A 15,082-nucleotide genomic window follows, 5' to 3' on the forward strand; every position below is an offset into this window, starting at 1 on the left:
GCCTTTCCCTCTCTCTCTCTCTCTCTCTCTCTCTCTCTTTCCCTCTTTCTCTCTATCTTTCTCTGCAATTCACGCGGCGAGAAAAACACCCGAGACGACTGCACCTGCACCGGCATTCGTCCGCTGATCGGCAGCTTCAACGGGGTCTGCGGCTCTCCGCGCACCGATGCGGACTGCGGACGGCGGACAAACCGCCTCGCCTCGACTCGGCCGCCCGCGGCGCGTGTTCAGCGTTGCGAGTCGTGACGCGGCGGAACCTACGCAGCGGCGTTGCCACATCTACAACCCGCCAGCCCCGCCGCCCGGCCGCTTCCGCCCCGACGCCTCCATTCCGCGGAAGACGCGCGCCGTCCTCGCTCCGATTATGTCGGCTGGCTCGCCTTTTCACCTGGCCCACCCGCCACAGTTCACCTTCACCTGCGCTGTTCGTCCGGCTGCGTCTCCCGGCCTGCGAGAGGAGAAAAAGGGACAGAATCCTGAGCCTTGCTTTGCCATTGCGTTGGCCACGCTGCCTGCAGGATTTTCTTTCGACGATTTCTTTCACAGATTTCTCACACGTGTACAAGTTGTTCGCTATTATATTACATCAAAATCTCGCCCCATTTCACCTTCCCATTCCACAAACATACAATTTCCGTTAAAAATGATACGACGTATCGATCGAAAACGGCTTTATCTACTCGTTTCCGGTAATCACCTCGATTCGTCATATCCTTAGCGATAATAGTGTGGAAAACTATAATCCGCTGCATGTAGAGGTTGCGCGGCAGCCCTGCGGAGGATAGAGAAAATGATCGGAGATCCTGACGCGGAATCGAACGAAACTGAGACGAGGGTCAGAGGCACTCTGACGAATCGCTTCCGCGAACGCGACACTCGCCCGCTTTGACGGAACCTGCAGAAATGTGGGTGCGCGTCTCGGGGCTGCTCGAAAAGTATTCCACCGGGAGGAGTAGAAGAGCTTGGAATTGTAAAGAAATTTTGCGAAAAATCAGCTTCGAAGACCCGTTGAAAATTATATCGACGCAGAAATCAGTCGACTCGGTTAATACCGGGAATGAAGAATGAATGTCTCAATTCTCGAGCGAGGTGCACCCCTTTGCAGGGAGATACTTGGTGCTCTGTTGGGAATTGGTTTTTTTCAGCACCGCGATGAGAACCCGTGGGCTCATACCTGTCCCGGGGAAATCGACGGGTCGGGATCGGTCCGGTTCAGCGCGGAATGAGGCAGGCAGACAAGTGTGGCCAATCCGGCGAATACACACCCACCGCGGCGGCGAAATATTCGCACCCAAAGAAAAGGCTGCGACACCGTAGCGGTGAACCAATATTTGCCAGCGGCATTCCTCGCGGTGATATTCCGTTGGCGATAAGTCGGCTGGACGGACCGGATGGTTCGAACCTCCAGCCCGATCGCTGTGTGCAAAAAATAACCTGAAATTGAAATTTTTTTCGATACAAAATTTTTTTCTACTCGTCGTCAGGGATCACGGGTAGTCTAAATCCAGAATTTCGACCATATTCTGCTATACCTTCGATCGCCATCTTGGATCTATAATCCAAGTCAGAAAATATCGATCGTAGAATAAAATTGTCATGGCCGTAGATGCAGAGAATTGAATCTACGAGCTTAGTCACGACTATTTTTAGTAAAAACTTGAAGATAAGCTAGTTTTTTGACAAAAACAAATTCCGTTGTAAATTCAAGATAGCAGCCGAAGCACCGGCAGAATTTGCTCGAAATTCTGGAAAGTGACTACCAACGACTCCTCCCAGAGATTTCAGAGAAAAAATCAGTTCTAATATTTAAAAATTGCAATTCCAAATGGAGACATATTCCGACTGAACTACTCGGGCAAAACCGAGTATAATATGGCATAACTGCTCGGCGGTTACGGCAGGCGTCGCGACGCGGCGAGCCTCCGAGACGTCCGCGCTTGCAGCCGACGGTGGCCCACCGGAAGCGTCGGACGCACGTTCTCGGAGCCAATTTTAACCGCCGGCCAAGTTGTACCTGTGGCCTTCCTTCGGGGCGGGCATACCGGGTGTTCCGCTAGTTTGACCCGTTTTTCCTTCCGCAATGCTCGCGGCGCGGCCGGATCTGACGGACCTCGAGCGATTCTCGCATCCTTTGGTCATTTTGATAATCTCCTTTTGTTTCCGTTTAATTCAGACAGGCTAGCGCATGAGTCGAGAATTCGATACTTTTCGTTATTTGCACACTTTTTGCTTTTTGTTTTTTTTACAAAAACTGTCACAGCATATATGGAATATAATAATTAGATTGTAGATAATAAATCTTGAGTGCTTATTCTTGACTTGTACCAACCTTCTTAAACTTCACAAAAATAATCTTCATGGTTAGAAGAATCCAGCTTAACCATTAGGTACTAAAATTTGTTGTTGCAAAAAATACAATTTAAGCGTATTACGTATTAATAAAAAAAAACCATATGGGGTGTAGCAGACTTTAAAGTGTACGAAAAGTTCAATGATATCTTAGGGTTTGGTGGTGTACATACAAGGAAAACGAGGGTGTGCGAGAATAGAGGTCACATGCTCGCAGAAGGTCTTCATCCTCACCAGTACAGACTCTTGGCCGCAGAGGCGGAAGTCGACGTATTAATTATAATACGCCGGAATACGCCGCAGTTCCGCTGTATAAATTCAATTACGAATAACGTACATGTGGGTTCTAATTATTGCAATGTATTAGGATGAACCTTTCTCGACGTCGGGTTAATTCCCGATCAACGAACCCTTGCGGATCAACGAACCGGAAAACTCAAACCGACTTCGGATTCTGAAATTCCATATTCATGCACAGTCTGGTATTTATCCTCAAGCGCATAATGAAAGTTTCTTATTCAGAATCGAACGTCAATTAGGTACCTATTTGTGTGCGCGAAAGAATATTCGCGATGTGCAAAAATTGAAAAGTTATACCAAAATTCTAAGAAATTTCAAATTATCAGTCAAGTTCATGTGACTTTGAAAAATTTTAGTTTATAGATTTCGTTTACTAATCGTGGTACAATTCGGAGTAAAAAAATATGAATATTGTAAAACCAAATCAGCTGTATACTATGCCCGTGTAATATTCTACACATACATGAGCATCGGCTGGAGGATTGCCGGTAAAAAGTTTAGTGCGAAAGTTTTTTCTCGCCCACACGGCAGGAGTTCTCTGTCTCTTGTACAGAGTTTTTACTCCGCACAGACAGACTCCGCGAGTAAATCCACCTCCGGATTGTTCTAGTTCGACGCAAGTTTAGCCGAGCGTATCTCTCTGAGCTGCGCAATTTCATGAATCTGTTGCCAAATGAATCAGGAATTATTCACAGAGTTGTTACTTTGGTCGACCATAGATAATATGCGATTCAGAGGCAATACATAAATTTAGATATCACGAGAATTTAACAATTTGATCTCTCATTTTGCTCGGCACGTGGACCAGCTGTGTTCGTACGACAGGATTCAGAGGATTTTGTTCGCTTATAATGTAAGTACGTAAGGGCGATTCAGAAAACGGCAATTTTTTTAGGATTTTGGTCTTCTCCGAGATTCTTGCGCTATTTCACTAAAAAATAGCTCACGCCAAAGGGCTGAAATTTTTTTACCCTGTCTTCACGACGTTGGAATTTCGAGAAACGGCTATTTTTGGGAATTTGAAAATTGAGATATCCTAAAAAGTACAAAAAAATTCGTGTTCAAATGTTTAATATTTTAAAGTTAAAAACATTTATTTTGACGAATTCCAACATCGATTTTTCCGGACTAAAAAAAATCGCAAGCATCTCAGGTTTTACAAAAATTTCTCTTTCGTCATACAAAACATAGCCAACGATGAATTTGAGGATATCTCTAATTCGAAATTCCCGAAAATAGCGTTTTTCGAAATTTTAACGTCGTTGAGGCGGAAGTAAAAATTTTTTGGAGCCCAGCCCTATCACGAGAGCTATTTTTTAGTGAAAAAATTTCAAGAATCTCTGAGAACTGGGAGATTTAAAAAAGGCCTTTTTTGGACTCGCCCTAAAGTACATACACATACATAGTTTAGAATACGAGTAGTATATTTAGAATACGTTTACTTCATTTTATTATTACGGGCTCAAATGCCTAATCAAATGTAAATAAACTAATATCTATAACACATGAACGAATCTTTTTCGATCGAGAAGTAGTAGAATAGCCGGCCCACCATTTCCTGACCCAATAAAGAGCGGAATGTCAAGGAGCAAGGAGTAGCGCATGCAATGCGCGTGTGCACGACTGTGGCGTGATCAGCGATCCTGCGTCTCTTCTATATTGATCTCTTTACCCGGCGGTCGTCTCGCTGCGGCTGGGACCCACGTGAATTGCAGCCATGGGCGGATCCCCCCTTCGCCTTCGCCCTTCGGTTCCTTCGTCGTCCTACACTCGGTGCTCGGGATGCTGCATGTCCATCTCTCGACACGTTTTTCTCCCGACAATGCCTGTCTGACGATGAGCACCGTTAAGAGCGCAAATTTGCGCACAACGCGAAATTTCCCCTCGTCTCCTGCGATTTCCTGTTTTACAATCAGACCCAAACTTGGCTTCGGATGCTTATGATTCACGCCATTCACACGGTCATAATAACTTCAGGAAACCTCTCGGCCGATTGTATAAACGAAGCTGGAATCAAATCGAAATCCTTTTTCTCAGTTAAGAATCGCACATAGGTGACATTGCGACTCTTATACTCGTTCCTCGATGCGGAATATTGAAACGTTCCTTTTTTCCTTCCACATTTTTTTACCGTCTAGTTGATCGTAGCCTCATTCGAAATCAAACTCACCAACTTCATTCTGGATACAATGCAAGATACTAAGTGCTACTTTCATCAATAAAAAGACACGTAATTTCTGAGGGCCCGCATAGCTAATAGTCGAACTATGATTCATTGCCAGTCTTTGGCGAACGTACTTGGAGGGATTGTATTATACCAATCATTGGTCTTTGTCCGATGGCAGACCATTCTTAGTATTCTGAGAACTAATCAGGAAGATCAGCCGAGACCATAAAGAATACGTCTGCAGACGATGAGAGTTCAGCTTGAGAGACGCGACGGAAGCGCTATACTCTTGCATCGTCATATTGTTTTCTAATTGACTCGAAAATTTGCTTCGGTTACGTACAGTTGCAGAGGCGAACGGATTCGAACCAATTTAAAAACCGAACTGTCGCTTAATTGGCTGCTCCTGAACGCGGGATATTTTTGAACCAATCGGAAAGCGCCTCTCGTCTTGCGCGATACCCATTGTGCGCGGAAGTTGGCGGGGATAAAACCGGCGCTATATTCTCTCTCTGGAAAGGCTGCGGGACATTTTACTCGATCAGTTGCTCGCCGGCGAGAAACCAGTACAGCTCGTGTACCCTTAAAACCTCTCTCAAGGTTCGAAATTCTTCGTAAACACGTACAAATAATAAAATGGCTGAATTCTACGGCAAGAAGTACAAGCTGAGCACCAGCGAAAATTTTGAGGAATTTATGAAGGCTTTGGGTACGTATAAATTAAATTTATCGTGCTCGTATCTCCTTTTTAAACACGTACGTACTGCAGTTTAATATTTGATGTGGGGTAGCGGAATCGGTCCGCCAGAAAATCATGAAACTGCTACTAACAAAAAAATATCCTTGTTATAATATCGACATTTATTTTTGGCACCAGTTAGAGTGTAAAAAATGTCCCTCGGACCCTTTTTCATGTTTGAAAAACCTCTTTCGATTCGAAATAACATTACATCCTACGGTTAAAGCGTGTCTCGAACTGCGCGTACTGGGTAGATTCATTTCTCTACTTGAAAAGAAAATTGTCCCGGGTATCGTAGTTTATGCCAGACGTTCGTATCGAGCGAAGTACCTATAGATAAAACGCTTCTTCAAAATATCAATCACCTATGGACTTCGGTTCAATTGGTCGTATAACAATTACTGACGGCTGTTGTGTTATCTCATAAACTGCCGGTATTGATATTGGGGTACTTGGACGATAATTAATCATCGCAAGAATTAAGCCGCTAGTTCTGAGATCGTGATTCACACTCGCGAATCTAGATAATCGAAGCTCGTTATCGCGATGAAAAACGCGTCGAACCCTGCACGGTAATTGGTTGAGGGTACATTCATCATTCCATCGTGACAATATATGTATTGCACATGCAAGCACAGAACTTAAGTGACTGTGCGCGTTTGAAGCATGAAAAACTACTTGTTGCCGTTACGGTCTCAACGCTATAAAGTATGAAACATGAGGCATTCACAACGTCTGACTATTTTTATTTTTTTTTCAATCTCTATTGCTGTTCTGCCCACTGCTACAACGTGACTTGGACATTCCTTCTTTACGACAAGAATAACTTCTCTACGTCCTAATGGTCCGCTGCAGGAAAGAGATATAGAGGCGAATATAAATTGCGAGGAATACCTTTTTAAAATACCTGGGACAAAACGAAATAGGATAACACATAATAGGTGTTTTTAACCACGGCCACTGCGGTTGAAAATCATGATGAATTATGGTCGAACGTGTGTCCAATGCATCATTAGAATCCTTGCTGGACTGGATAACGGAAGCTGGTTTTGTTTATTAACGTGATGAAGCAGTCCTACCCTTACCGACCGAGCGAACTCATCCGTTTTCTTCGGTTTTCGACGGTGCATAGATCTTTTGTAGCGGAATAGAGGAAGGTTACTTATATCCAGAAACGGCCGCGCGTTCCAATCAAGGATCGATCGCGAGAACATCTTTTATTTACGAGATTAGTGTACCACTAGTTTTCACCTAGCTGCCTCAATATTGCATGAAAATACTCACGATGGATCATTTTAAGCCTCATTCTTTTCGGTCTGGCGGAAAATCCCTCAAATATGCAATTTTGTGCCCCTGAAATGCGGGAAATGTGAAAATAGCAAAACGTGTCAATCAAAAAACCACACATTTTGTTCACGATTTTCTGGATACGAGTAACCTTCCTCGATTCCGCTACAAAAGAGCTATACACCGGCAAAATTTTAACTCATTCCGTTCGTTTGTTTATTTAATATAGAAAGAAAACGGATGAGTTCGCTCGGTCGGTAAGGGTAGGATTGCCACATCGCGTTAAAGACGCCGTTTAGCATTTTTTCCTTCGGAATACCCCAGGAACTCGTTTGTCAGTGTCACTCACATTGCTATCAAAAAGCTGTCGTCTTATCTGATCAGATATCGCAAGATTCGGTGTTACGGTTCTACGCCTCCGTTCTAGATGACACTACTGTACTCGATTACCAAGGCCTCAACCTTGCCTCATGGAATACGTAATGAACACAATAAGGCTTGCCTTGCCGGTCAGTTAACGGCTTGCCTCATCGTCAACCAAATAATCGGATCATTTCAGCCTTTTCAAACTTCCAGATTTTCAGTTTTATATTATTTTCCACTATACTAGTTTTGGACCAATTATTAGAAGACCTATTTTGGGTGCCAAAGAACACCGCAACGCGTTGTACATACATACATATGGCTGCTACAAAATATTATTCGACTTTTTTCAACCACGCGAACCTGGACTAGATTGCGTCGTCGCTTGTTCACATGTTCACTTTTTCTTTTTATACATCGGAATGTCAACGAGACTTCCCGACGTTCGCCTGAATCGCTACTATATCGTATTGTTACGCTTTCCTCACAATTTACATCAACTTTAAGTATAGCTCTTCTGCTGTTGTATGTTTCAATTCGAATCAGATATGCGAACGTTGAACGTTGTCACCGCGAGCCAATTCGCATCGCTCATAATACAATACTGTATATAGAAAAATTTTGCTGTCTATTTTCACCCCTTGTCAAAGGGCTCGTATTAATGTACAACAGTTAAGTTAATTAATTAACCGACAATCTTTCCACCCACGTTCCAATTTCAAAATTAAACTTTTCTTCTTCGAATAAATGTATGATAATAAATGTATAATGGAACGTAGTACGAGAAAGTATCGCGAGCCCAAGACCGCGCCTAAAATATCCAATGAAATAATCAATTCTAATTCGTTTAGATTAATCGCGATGGATGCATTGACTTAGCACCGACCGTGAAGACGTGCATCCGACTCTTCGTCGTTCGTCGACCGCCCGACCGCCCGACAGACAGACCAATTGAGGCCCAATTTAGTCCCTGAATTTATTTTCCAATGTAGACTAATAAGCGGCAATCGCCTGAAGACTGCACATCCAGTGGGACTAAATGCGGGCCCGTCGCGTCGTCTCGTTGCGACGCTCGCAGCATCCCCCCTGCATCTGCGGTATCAAGCATCATGATACCCGAGAATACCCGAGAATATCGTCTCTTCTATATTACATGGCAGTATATATAAAGCTATGGTTTTTACTCACTCATCGTCAGATACCCTGGGCTTTATTCACGTAAGCAGCGTCTGCACAGTATTCCATTCCGCTCCGTTATATGCGTGAGTAACATAATGAACGAAGAATATCAATTGCAGAGTGACTTCTCTAGTAAAATTTCGAAATTAACAACGAATGAGATGATAAAAAATTGTCTTTTTTTATGTTATTCCTTTTTCCTATCGTGCAACAAAAAATTTTTGAATCAATGTGTTACTTGCGTATATTCACCATTATATATAGCTATAATATGTATTCGATTGTAAATCTTTCACAGTTCAGAATAGTTATCACGAGCCGTTCATAGGTCGATGTGAATTCGTTAACGCCTGAGACTTTGACTTGATGATTTTTTCCAGCTAATAGCTTCTGTCGGATAACAATGATTGATCTTCGACGAATAAAGTTAGCCAGGGCGTGGTGCGACAGATCCGGGAGAAAGACCAATGCCTCACGTCAGGATCCCCGTTTCATCTTTATCGCAACATCCGGTCGGTAAAAGCTCGTGAAACGGTAACGCAATAAATGTAAGAAATTCTTGGTAAAAACGTTGAGAAATCACAAGTACGAGTATTTGAGGAAATCGTTGAAAACGTGTTGAAACGTGGTAAAGAAATAAGAAAAGCCACAAACCGGGGTCTGGCACAATGTAACCGAAGGAGCTAGGTGCTCGTAATTTGAGATCCTTAGAACGACCTAAGAACAGGGTATCGCTTCCTTAGCTGTTCTCACCTCCGCAGCCTCTTGCGCCTATTACCATAAACCTATCGTGAAGGTATCGGATCACAAGGTCTTGATGCGCAAATCAATGGGGTTCTGGCTTGTTCCTGTGGAACATGGCTTACATTAATATGTCGAAAAGAAGTTGAAGAATGTATGTGACTACGCATGGTTGCTTTCTAAATTTAGCCACTGTTTTGCTCATACTATTATCAACTTTTATGCATCACGCAGACAGCTGCGATGCAAAACAGTGCAGTTGGAATAAAAAGAACTTCTTGCATAAATTAATAAAAGCTGTCACACCTGTAATTTTGATGTTAAAAATTATTCTTCCTGCGTCAGTTAAAAGGAATTTCGTATATATTTTCACATTTGTTGAGCCTCGAAACAAGCAGAAATTATATGACTCTTAATTATTTTAAACGACATTTTTTTACAGTGTAGACCGTAGTCAAATTAGCATGGTCTCTGAATTGCTGATTAGATGTTGCAGCATTTAGCAAGTTAGCGCCTTTCGTGCGGAACTTGGCGTTTATGCAAATGAGCAGTCGGTGAAACATAAAGAATCTAAAGTCGAGTAGTGTGTCTCCATTAGAGCTTAGTATTAGAGAAGTTTGTCACTTTTATATCCCTGGGGTAGGTTATAGTAATCGATTTGTCATTCCGGATAAGAAAACTAAAGTCTTGTTTACCACAACGAACTTCGTTTCTTATCGCGATGATATAACTGTCATTTTTACGCAATGGTGTTTATCGGTTTCCTCCAATCAGTCGGGTTTATTTATTTTTGTCATAACTACCTATTTTCTTTTTTTGTCTTTTCAACTAATCACAGAGTTGCGATTAGATCAAATCTCTAAGATCAGACTCAGCCGACAGACTTTATTCAGATACTGTAATTCATTTGGTTGGTGCGGGGAGATGAAACCGTGCAGTGGGATTCGTTTACAGTAATCCTCATCAATTATTGTCAACTGTTATTTGTGCAGGGCCAAAATACATCATATCCGTATACTTATTTTGCATTTTATAAATTCATTCTGTGTTCATACCTTTTATGGATACTGAAATCGCATTTTAATTAGAACTCATTAGGCATGATGATATAAATCACTGTCAATCCGCTGAAAGTCTGGATTCGAAATTCCGCCTCTGCACTGAAGTGCACTGTCTTATCTCAAACGGCCAAAACTTTTGATAGATGAGGAGTCCAAAAGTTGCAAATTAAGCACTCTGATAACAGGATTTATCTTTCTATATTTATAATCCGAGAAAAAAAGCTACAACGGTTTCGGATAAAGATTAATGTTTCGGATGCAGGCGTTTATATGATGGAGTTTTTTTTTTTTACTGATAACGTATGTTTGTCAGGTGCTCTTACATTTTTGCGTACGAATCGATCCATCGTATTGTTATTATTTTTTTCTAAAACCACTTCCTCGCAGGTCAGTAAGCCGATCACTCAAACGGATTTGATCTTGACTGAGCTAATTTCGTGAAAATAAATTTTCGCTGATATCTTATCGACCTTATTTATGACCCCCATGTAGGCTCAAATTACTATATACTTATTACGATTTTTGTATCCACCGCAATATATCTTACCGCCATGGTGTCACGCAGTGCTTACAACATTTTTTTTATCACAAACTTATCAACATACGAATACTTACAATTTTTCTAGGGTGAAGTCTTTGTATTATACGTGTATCGTGTACATCCAACATTTCTTTTTTCCCTCTACCATATTGTACCTATATATCTGCCAGAATGGTTCGCATATTTATTTTCCAGACTCTTATTTCTCAATTCACCCTTTTAGCCTGAAGCAAGGGTAACCGGTTTATGCCCATGGCTTCAGGATGAATGTGTGAGGCCATCGGATCCTTCGACCCTTTAAATAAACAAAAATTCCAGCCTATATATATTTTCCTCCCACATCGTCTGTGAGCAAACTATAATCCATAGTCAAACAAGTTTGTTAACTCATTGTCCCGTAGAACTTGTTCGGCCAGAAAAAAATAATAGCTTTTGTAAATATACACTCACCTAGTATTCCCTGAAGCCGTATCTTCGAGACAATGTTGACTGGCCTGTTTAACGTGTATTGTACCTCATTTATGTGACAAGCTCGGCATAAAATATAAGCTTTGATATTAGATGTGCCGCATAGTCTCTTCAATACAAAACTAAGCAGATAGAGGAAAACTATTGTTTCACGGTTTATCGCCTCGCGTTACCAGTCGCAATGTTCCAAGTTTTTACTTATAAATAAGAATGGCAAGTGGATGTGTAAATGCCGCAGTCTGTATGAGATTGTTACAAAATAATCAGCCGATTTATTATAAACGTGTGCATTAACTCGTTCGAAGAACTCGAGACAATTGACCCCTCAGCTTGTAATCGTAATGGATATAATTAAAACCTGCAACCAACGTACATATTTCGCACAACATCATGTCTGTGCGTTTACTTTAAGAGCGGAAACATATGCACGTAATTACAAACAGACTTAAATACCAGGGATTTCAAATGACTGGGGAATTCCAACAATTTCCATTCATCCGTTTTCCAACAATGTAAATATTATAAGTTTCACGTTTTTGTGAAATGTTGGAAATGTACATAAAGTGGGCAAAATGTAAGCATTACTTATCTATACTTTGTCGCTAGACGCTGAGTGTCTGCATTCGTTAAAAGTTAGATTTGAAACTGTTCGTTGAACTATTCGCAGCTGCTTTAAATTCAATAAAATAATTGTTGTACCTTACACTGAAGAGGTTTTACTTGTACACCAGCTTGATTATGGATAATACACATATGTGGCCTCAAGTGATATTGAATATGTATAGGTACGCATGTCGAGGCGTGTGTATAGTAGGGGGTCAAACTTCATCGATACCATTATTCCTCCTCCTCTAGCCTCTCTCGATCAGTCTCTGATTGGCTCGGATGAATCCTCGCGGACCAATGAATGGCGAGAGTATCTCTATCCGTGCCAGGAGAAAAAAGTTTTTGTCGATTAGGGGAGTCCTATAAAGCACGGTCGACCGTCTCGTTAGGAGTCAGTCTTACTTGAGCTTTGTAGCTGTGAAAATTTTTCGAGTCTTACTTCAGTTCAAGTCAAATCAGACAAATCCGAAATGGCAGACATATTCGTGGGAAAGAAATACAAGCTCGACAAGTCCGAAAATTTCGACGAGTATATGAAGGCTATCGGTAAGTCTGATTTTTAACGAACTTCATCCGTTGTCGAATTCTTAATTATTCGGCTATTTGGTATTCTGAATCACGCAATTTAGCATCGAGCAATTTTGTATAGTTGCTAGTGAAAAGAGAATCGTATTATTAGCTTTGACCTATACTTTGTAATTTGTTCAAAAAAATTATTCGATATTCTTTTAGAAGCACACAGACTTTCAACTTAACTTGTGAAAAATGTTCGTTTACTTGTTAGTTCATATTCGTATCGCATGAATTATGTACGTGCAATGTAGAAATTAATCATGTAAAACCTTCGGTATTCAAATGATTCAAAGAGAGAAAAATTTCATTTTTAAATAATTATAACAAATTGTTCTACCGGGAGAACGTGAGGCCTGTATCAGGAGGCTGGATTTACGTTTTACTGAACGAAGGTAATGGTTGTTACTAAAATAAAGAGAAAGTAGCAAATAATAACTGACAACAAGATATAAATGATGGTTCGGTCAGTTTTTCTTCTTCGCTCAGTATATTAGTACAGATTGTCGGGGTCGTCCTGAATTACAATCGGTTAAATATGACAAATTTAGACGGACGTTGTTTCGCATACGATATGATTCGAAGCGTTGTTATGTCATCTACATGCAATCATCGGTTATATTCGCAATAATTCACGCGCTAGATTCTCATTGACATTTGCATTCAGACTCTATACGAGAGTTATATTTGTCAATTGTGTTTGTCAGTTGTCAGAGCTTTGACTGAATGAACTCAAAGTGATTGAAACACTTTGTTTATTATCGTTGACATATACTGTAAACTTGGAAGAGATCAAGCAAACAGACGTCTTGAACTCCGGTCGAGGATTATAAAAGGGGCAAAAAAAAAAAAAAAAAAAGCAAAACTGAACAGATAAGAAGTATTCTGTCAATATTGTCCCTGGACCGTGTGAATTTAGGCGCCCCGAGGTTTGTGGCCGTTAATAAATACTTCAGCGTCACAGTGTATGTGTTTCGCATGTGTTCGAATCGTACGACTGGGTCGGTCGTCTGCAGAGTTGTTATCAACGAATCTTGGTCCCGACGATATTTGATACGTCTCGACTCTTTTATGCGCGCAAATTCCCAGCTGCCAGCCGCATTCGCCTAAACAAACGTTTTTTTGTCTTAATCGTTTTTCAGGTTGAATTTGATCAGAGATTTTGACGTATTATCAAAATGAACAGCTTGAATAAAATAATTTATTATGCGGTTTTATCAGTTCAGAATTTCTACTTTTCATCGTAACTCATTTGGTTTTCAAATTCTGATTCTGAACAGGAGTTGGTCTGGTGACCCGGAAGATGGGAAACAGCATCAGCCCGACGATCGAGTTGACTGAAAACAACGGCGAGTTCTCCTTGAAGACGAGCAGCACCTTCAAGAACTCCGAGATCAAATTCAAGCTGGGTGAAGAATTTGACGAGGAGACAATCGACGGTCGTCAAGTGAAGAGTGTTATGACCCGAGAAGGAAATAAATTCATTCAAGTTCAGAAGGGAGACAAGGAGACCATAATCGAGCGAGAATTCACGCCCACGGAGATGAAGGCTGTGAGTATCATACACAATACAATATCGTCATTGCATTCGCTGTAGTGTATTATATACAGGCAGTTGTTTCCACATCGGCGGAAATTTTTTTTTCTTTCCCAGCAATAATAAACTTGCCGAATTACGCAACGAAGAATAAATGATTTTTTTCGTTGCATTGTTATTCCGGATCAAGTCTTGTCCGGACTTTGATATGCTGCGCACTGTGATGTTGCTCTTGCGTGACAGGGTCACTTTGCGGTTATAAACTAAGTACGAAATAAACTATTACTTGTTAACGTAACAACTGACTCAATCGTCGGTGGAGCTATTTTTAAACGGTATATAACGTGAACCCTCCAGTAGCGTTCGTTGCAATTAATCTGTCGTACTCAAGACTCGATTTATTAGTTTTATTGTATAATTCTGGGCGAGTCTTTGTCATTTACAATTGCGTGAGACTTTATAGTTATGCCAAGTTTTTATTGTTTCAGGTCATGAAGCTGGGCGACATCGTCTGCACAAGAGTGTACAAACTTCAAGAATAAGATGATTCATTCGGCGGATATAATTTCCAACAAGTGCTGAGAGTCTGCGCATTTCTTCGTTTTCTCACAAAAACTAATCATCTCTACGCGTTTATATAGTATTTGAAAAATACTACAAGATACATCTCAAGGCATCATCATATAGGTTTATCGTCACGACGTTTTAGTCATCAACGAAGGAATGTAATTCAAAACCACCGTCACCGAAATTGTGATACAGCAATTGTACACATTCGATACATAATTATGAATTCCCGTTTGTATATGTTGATTTCCAGAGTTTGATATTTTTGTAATTTTCCTATCGTACTAATCGAAACGTCCCAAAGCGAACTTTGTCAAATAAAGTTTATTATTTAAACATGGTGGCGTATAATTATTATTCCTATACATGCAACAACCTCTTGGGCCCCTCTATCATTGTATAAAACACTTTTTAACTTACAAAATTCAACCGTCTTCTCAAAGATTGTATAAATAGAGTACCTAACATAATTCGTGACGCATATGTCTAATATTTTTAAATACCTCGACAAATCCTAACATAACGTTCGGGGAAATAATTCTTTTAGTTCAGAGCGTGGTTCTACTTATATTCTTACTAAAAACTCCCGAAAAGCAGAGGAAGTTCA

General features: G+C 40.9%; 1 protein-coding gene across 2 annotated transcripts; it reads left to right on the forward strand.

The window, feature by feature from the left end:
• Positions 1 to 5,359: 5,359 nt before the first annotated feature.
• LOC124407203 (fatty acid-binding protein, muscle) lies at positions 5,360 to 14,514 on the forward strand. 2 transcript variants are annotated; one of them, XM_046883090.1, is made up of 3 exons: positions 5,360 to 5,525; positions 13,652 to 13,923; positions 14,397 to 14,514. In XM_046883090.1, the coding sequence occupies exons 1-3, from the start codon at positions 5,453 to 5,455 to the stop codon at positions 14,448 to 14,450; spliced, it is 399 nt and encodes a 132-aa protein (XP_046739046.1). In that variant the 5' UTR covers positions 5,360 to 5,452; the 3' UTR covers positions 14,451 to 14,514. The 2 variants fall into 2 exon arrangements, with proteins under 2 accessions (XP_046739046.1, XP_046739045.1); XM_046883089.1 differs by lacking the exon at positions 5,360 to 5,525 and adding an exon at positions 12,192 to 12,347.
• Positions 14,515 to 15,082: the final 568 nt, after the last annotated feature.

Source organism: Diprion similis, chromosome 6, assembly GCF_021155765.1.
Source record: "Diprion similis isolate iyDipSimi1 chromosome 6, iyDipSimi1.1, whole genome shotgun sequence".
NCBI lineage: Eukaryota > Metazoa > Arthropoda > Insecta > Hymenoptera > Diprionidae > Diprion > Diprion similis.